This window comes from Tympanuchus pallidicinctus, unplaced genomic scaffold, assembly GCF_026119805.1.
Source record: "Tympanuchus pallidicinctus isolate F22 unplaced genomic scaffold, pur_lepc_1.0 scaffold26, whole genome shotgun sequence".
NCBI lineage: Eukaryota > Metazoa > Chordata > Aves > Galliformes > Phasianidae > Tympanuchus > Tympanuchus pallidicinctus.
In genome coordinates this window covers 13,154,169-13,161,364 of record NW_026294743.1, presented here as the reverse complement: position 1 = coordinate 13,161,364, position 7,196 = coordinate 13,154,169, and the positions used below count along the sequence as shown (strand labels likewise).

General features: G+C 41.8%; 1 protein-coding gene across 1 annotated transcript in view; it reads right to left on the bottom strand.

The window, feature by feature from the left end:
* Positions 1-2,705: 2,705 nt before the first annotated feature.
* Positions 2,706-7,196, bottom strand: part of DCHS2 (dachsous cadherin-related 2) — an 86,715-nt gene continuing 82,224 nt past the window's right edge. The window contains 3 exon segments of the mRNA XM_052690103.1: positions 2,706-4,505; positions 4,507-4,637; positions 4,640-6,823. Coding sequence (XP_052546063.1) covers positions 4,317-4,505; positions 4,507-4,637; positions 4,640-6,823 — 2,504 coding nt within the window. The 3' untranslated portion in view covers positions 2,706-4,316.

Genomic DNA, 7,196 nt, shown 5'->3' with positions numbered 1-7,196 from the left:
ATACCCCAAAAAAGTTTCTCCTCTTTGCACAGGAATCTGCTTGAATATCAATTTAATGATTACTACTGGTAGATGGAATTTGGATATCCATTTGGTAGTGATTTACACTAGTATTTTCAAGGCTGCCAACAAGAAATCCAGAAGGCAGGCAGCCAAAATTCCAGAACAGACAACTATCTTTTACAGTTATGCATTTTGAGCTTAATACGATTTTCCACTAACAAGTTTTGTACCTTCTCCAAAGTGCTAAAAGTGGTGTGTGGAATTGCACAGTAACAGCCTTCTCGATTCAAGCTAATATTAAACTCATGGTAAATTATGGATGTTATATACTGTTTACTTGAGAGAAGAAAAAAGTAAGGTTAGAAGAACTGTGCGATTTCTTGCAAACGCTCTTCTCAACAGTCACTTTTTAAAGCTTGACTATATACAAAACATTTCAACTGATTGTTGTTTCCTGTTCAATACAGAATGAGCTAATACTCAGACAAGGAAAAGGTTCTCATAAACTTAAGAGGAACACAGAACATGCACTGGTTGATTTGTGTGCATGAGAAACTGGATGCAAGTATTCTTAGTCTTTCAGAGAGGCATCAGAATATATCTGAAGGAGCAAAAAGGACAGACATAAACAAGACTTGCTCACTTTTCAAGCAGAATTGTAGCAAGCAGAGCTCAACATGGTGAGGTCTAAATTTTGTACAAATTATGACTGCATGCTCTGAAGATCTCTAACACTAATATTTCATTTGCAACAGCAGCATTAGTGAATAAAAAGCTATTCATTAATCTAGAATCTATACATGAAACAAAAGCTGAGATACTGTTTTATATCCATGAAAGTGAAGGATACATCATTTTGCTTTATGAAAAACTTGCTCCTCCACCAAACACCCACTGCAAAGACGATCTCTACCAGCATAGCACGTGCTTTTTGCTCCTGCTCAGACCAACAGCTGCCACTTGACCATGACTGCATGACACTAAAAGCAGTAAGATGGTGACTGCACAGAAAAGCTAGTTCTCTGTGCCATGAGCGCCTCCCAAAGCTACAGCCACACATAGCAACATCACAACGGACACTTCTTATTAGCAGTTACAATTCAAGTCAACACCAAAGGGGTTGCAGAAAGCATAATCTTAATAGGTGGAAAATAAGGTAATGTTTATAGAATGTTAGGTTCTAGAAAACTGTTACATTATTTGAGCTATCAAACTATTACACATGCCTGCTATTACATCACATTACAGTTGCTTTTCACGTACATAAGTTTTCCGCTGAAGTGTCACTAAAAAAATTTCCATAACCCATTCCATTGGGAAAATAACTGCATCAAAAAGTAGTCAGAACAAGCCACTCTGAAAGCTCATCAAGAAAACCTGGAACTTCAATAACCACACATGCATCCTACAATCACATAAAAATGCCAAAGCATATTGCCTTCTTCAGACAGGTTCTAAGAAGTTTCACTACACAACTCTGTGGTTCCCGATCTAATGACTCAATTCATACTGAACCACGGCCTTGAACTGATGCTCCACGTTCAGAAACGAACTAGGCATGACTCCTCTACTTTTTCTTCTTGGCACAAGATTTTGCCCAACTATAAGATTTATCTTCCTCTCTCCTTCTTAGTGAGATCTGTTGATCCCGATGAATCACCGAGCTATGCCAGCTTTTTCAACTGTGACAGTATAACAAACACTACACCTTTAAAGGAAGCACTCTTGCACAGCACCAAGGATTGTATTATACATTTGTACAAAGCAGGCACACCTATGGAAACAGAATCACATTCAAAGGCAGGTTATAAAACCACTGTAATTGTATAGTAGGAAGGAAAAATACCCCAACAATAGCAGGGTGGCAAAGTCTTCTACCACAGCAAATGAGAAAAAGCCCAAATGCAGCGGCTGCAGAAACAAAGGAAAAGAACTGCTTACTTTTGGAAAACCTCAGGTAGACAAAGATCTCCAGCAAGACCTCCACTGCCAACCCTTAAATGAGGTCTGGGCAGGGGTGGATCCTGGCTCCACCTCATCCATCAGTCAGGTACACTGCATGCACCTGAGCTCCCCTGGGTTTGCCCTGCCTTCCCACCAGGTGCTCAACCACTGTTTCAGGTTGTGACTTAAAACTTCTGCTACAACCACAGATTGCAAAGCAGTAAGGGTCATGGCTTACGTGATTGAGGAAATAATTGACACATGTCCCAAGTAATCACGCAGTCTAACAACACTGTATGCATTTCCTCCATCTGTTACTTGAACAACATACATTTCTGTATATATCCAACTTCCCTAAAGCCCAGTTTTTATATGCACAATGCAAAAGAAGCAAAGAGTTTTAAATATACACTGAAGAGAAGCCAGAGTTATTCTGGATGTATTTTCTATTTTATTAGTCTCATACAATATACAAGCATACAGAGCAGTATATGTATGTGTACGTGACTGGATATACATACACAAAATGTGATATGTATGACACATACAGCAAACAAGGCCAGACATCTGGTCTTGCAAAGACGTGCCCATAACAGCACCAAAGATCAGTATAAAGGCATAGAAGACCTTCTCAATTGTGACACTGTCCTATCCTACAGCTGCATGGAGAATAGGCCATCTTCTGTAATGGGACAGAGAGACAACGGAGAGCTATTTTAACTCTAGTAATAATGAAGAAGGTTGCTTTTATCTTACCATTATTCTTTTTTTTTTTTTTTTTTCCAAGGGTTTCTATGAGTGAGCCGTTATTATGCAGATTATGACATGCTGGCCCAAACTGCCAAACGTGCACATCACTCGAGTACCTTTTAGTGCCTGGTTACTTCTAAAGTAAGAGCACTTTCCGAGGTCTTAATACAGAAACAGCCAATTCCAAAATGTCAGAATTCAAGCAGGTGGGGCAGAAGGCCAGTTTGACTGAACAGTGATCTTATTCTAGAGCTTAGGTGGAAAGTGAATGGCTGCTGGAAGCAAGGTCAGCCAACGCGAGGGGGACTACAGTGATGTCACTCACCTTCGTAGGGAGATGACCAATACTGAAGGCGACAACTGAAAGTTTGTTTGTTTGTTGGTGGGTGTTTTTAGTATGTTAACAACAAAGGGAAGACCATAGAGAGCATTTATCTGCTACTTGATTAGAATGGTCATATTAAAAACGGAGACATAGAACAGAGACATGTAATGCTTTTTTTGCCTCTATCTTCAACATCAGTGATAGGCTCTGGCACCCTAGGTGCCCTGAGTTAGAGAACAGTGACTGCACTAACAATAAAATCCCTGCCAATTCCAAACTTGTGTGTGATTTGCTGCTCCACCTGGATACATATAAGTCCTTGGGCCTAATGGGATTCACCCCAAGGTACTATGAGAGCTAGCCAATATAATCTCAATTATTTTCAATGATCTTGGGAATGGGGAAGGGTCTCAGCTGACTGCAAGCTGGCTAACATTGTTCCAATCTTCAAGCAGGGAAGAAAAAGAAAAAACAAAACAACCCTGGTAAATTAGGGACCTGTCAGCCTCACTTCAGTGCTGGTAAATTACAGAGCTGCATCAGGGAAGGTCAGGTGGGGGTTACAAAAAGGATCTTCAGCAGAGGGCGGTGGGCATCAAACAGACTCCCCATGGCAGTGAGCACAGCCCCAAGCTTGTTGAATTCAAGAAGCGTTTGGACACCACTCTATGTCATATGGTCTGATTTTGGGTGGTCTGTCTGGAGCCAGGGGTTGGACTTGATCCTTGTGGGTCCCTTCCAACTTGGGATATTCTATGATTCTGTGATTTTACCCCCTCACAATGCAACCACAGAAAAAATTTCCACAGAAAACAGCTACTGCCATTAATTTCTTATTAACATATTTTGTTAAAAACATTAGAATTGATCATCAAGTTGGTTTTCAGGCACCAAGCTGTGTGATTTACATGGGAAACCACACTTATTGGGAGCTGCAAAAGGACAAACCTCATGGACTGGCAGCACACTCTGTGAAGAACATGACGGATTGTTACAAAGTTTGTGGCTGTGTTATATATTAACCTTTTCAGCTCATGAAAACAGACAAGATAGCAACCATGTTTTGACAGGCATGCTTTGCTTGTTTAAAAACAAAACAAAACATTTCAAACCATGTATTTTTCCACAAGCTAACATCAGTTAATAACCTAGACTTGAATTTGCTCCTCTGTTGCAAGTTAATGGCTTGGACAAATAAGACATATTCCTAGCCTTCTCCTATCAGAGATTAACACAGAAGCAGTAGGTGTCTGCATGGTCAACAAAGATAGAGAAGGACAAAAACAGAGGGCCCTCATTGGTGGAGGTATCCAAGACTCGGGATAAGGAGAGAACGAGGGCATCTTTTACATACTTGCCCCGATATTACATTTGGCATCTGTGGTGGCACTGGCCTTATGCCAGGTTGAGCTACTGATTTACTCCCTTGGTAACATACCAAGGGTGGAGGGAAAAGAAAAGGCTTCTCCTTAGGAAGGCTACAAAACACATCCACTGTCATCTTTCAGTTTTGCAATGTCACTGAAGAGTGAGGAGAAAGGCTGAAATCTGGGCTCCCAGCTGAGCACGTAACCCCAGCTATAACTGCCTCTGAGGTCCTCATCAGAGGTGTAAGAGTTGCAAGCAAATCACACCCATTGACCTGCCTATCTGATACCAAGGCACAGTCTCTTGTGAGGTCTGTCAATATGTTCTTTTTCATTTCAGTTTTTTTAAGTGTCTGAGACAACACTTCGTTATTTGGATAGGCTGCATCACAGGCTTCTCCAACTTTGCCTTGAACAGCCTGCATGCTCTCCATGCTTTGCGTGGTAGCCACGATGTCAGTTTCCTCAGACGGGCAGGAGGGCTGGTCAGACTCCCTTGGGATCCCTGAATCTGGCACCTGGGAGTCTCGCTCGCTCAGCGTGGAGCCAGCACTCTTCCTGCAAAGATGGTCATTGATCCTTTTGATTTCTTCATCCTCTGCAGTTTCTTCTCTAGCAAAACTGTGGCCACTGAAGCCTGAATGCCTGCAGGGCACATCATCATCTTTCCTCTCTCTGATTCCTGACAACCTCAGCCAATCTGCTATGGCACCCATGGGAAGCACACCGCCGCTCTCAGTACTTTGGATATTCTGGCAGTCCTTAAGAACCACATCTTCTCTGGCCAAATTCACATCAGTAGCTGAGGAGGATAATGTTTCTTTCTTCATGTAAGAGTTCATCACATCTTTCTGCTTACGTCTCAGAATAAGAGCAATAACACTGATAAGCAAGGAAAGCAGCAGAAACATCATGAGAGAGACATAAAGGCTAATGGTCAGACTGTAGGCTGACACAAGGGGATAACTTTCAGGAGAATTGGAAACATTCACCAGAACAGTACACACTGCAAACTTGGACTCCATTTTTGGGCTCTGAGCCCTTACCAACAATTTCAAGGTGTCATCATTGCTTTTGCTGTCACTTCTATTTCGGTGAACAGTTTGAGTCAAATAAATACCACCGCTGTTTTGATTTACAGAAAACAATGCAGAAGTGTTTAGCAGGGAATAATGAACAACTCCATCCAGTCCACCATCACTATCTGATGCTGTCACCTTGCCAAGCAACTGGCCTGCTTCATTTTCCTTAGGGAGATTAAAGAAATATAGATCTTGTGAAAAAACTGGGCCAAATTCATCTCTCCCCTCAATATCTACCTGAACTGTAATTGTGGCCAGTAAGTCACCTTTGTCTTTTGCTTGGATTATGAGACAGTACTTATTCTGACTTTCATAGTCAAATGTTTGGTTTGTATGAATATCTCCTGTCAAAGGGTCAATGAAAAACATGTGATGATCTCCAGGAGCTTCACGCTGAGCCAAACATGAAGATTGGATGGAGTAGGTGAGATGTCCATAGGAGCCTTTATCAAAATCCAAGGCAGTGACAGTGCATACAAAAGAAAAGCTGGGCAGGTTTTCACTGACAATACAGTTCACGCTGGGAAACAAAAACAGTGGGGCATAATCATTGTCATCTAGGACGCTAACGTGGACAACAGAAAAAGCCACATTTTTTACATCAGCTCCTCCATCTGAGCCTTGAATGACCAAAGTAAATTTCGTGGTATCCTCATAATCCAGAGTTTTCATCAAATCCACAGATCCAGTTTTCCCATCCATCCGAAAATACTGCTTGTCATTTCCAGAAATTATAGCGTAAGTGATCTCTGCATTACGGCCTTCATCGGGGTCATTTGCTAAAACTTCTGTGACACGGCTCCCAACAGGGAGGCTTTCTTTGATGTGAACGTGGTACTCTGAGCTGCTAAATTCTGGAGGGTTATCATTGACATCCAATACACTTATCAGCACAGTAGCAGTTGAGTTCAAGGAGGGCTTTCCATGATCAGAGGCAAGGAGGACCAAACGATGGGAAGCAGTAGTTTCCTTGTCAAGAACATTGCTCAAAACAAGACTGCCAACAAGCTTGTAAGATGTTTCTGACTCCACGACACTTGTTTCCACGGCGAATAAGTTCTCAGCATTGCCATCAATAATAGAGTACTCAACGTATGTATTTTCACAAGTCCAGTCATAGTCTGTTGCTGAAAATGCAAGGATGCTTTCTCCTACTGAAGCGCTCTCACTCACGCTGAGACTGTACAGTGCCCTTGTGAACTGAGGGGCATGGTTGTTTACATCTTCTATGTGTACCTCTACAGAGGTGACTGTGCTCAGAGCAGGACTGCCACCGTCCACAGCAGCTACCAGTACCTGAATAAAGGCATTGTTTTCCCCATGTGCCACTGGCTCAGTAGTGAACAACGAACCTGAAAATAAAACACAATTTGTGAAAGTTTGCACTCTTTAAGGCATATAAACATGATTGCAAAAGCTGAATCTTATCAGTCATGTTGGAAAATGGCTCACATGTTACACACCACAATGTAACTCTATGAAATCACAGCTAATGATGTAAGCCAAGGTCTGCCCACAAGGATGCAGTATCAGATACACATACTGCACTTAGACAAACAAATTTCTCTTCGTCATAGTAGGTTGAACATGCAAATAGCAGAACATAGAAGGCAAAATAAAGTATAACATGTTCATCTTTAGGGGTGGCTCTGCTGTTCCTTACTGAACATCATTGGTTCTCCTTTGCTTGCAATCTAGTAGCAACATCGTGGGCATATTTGTAAT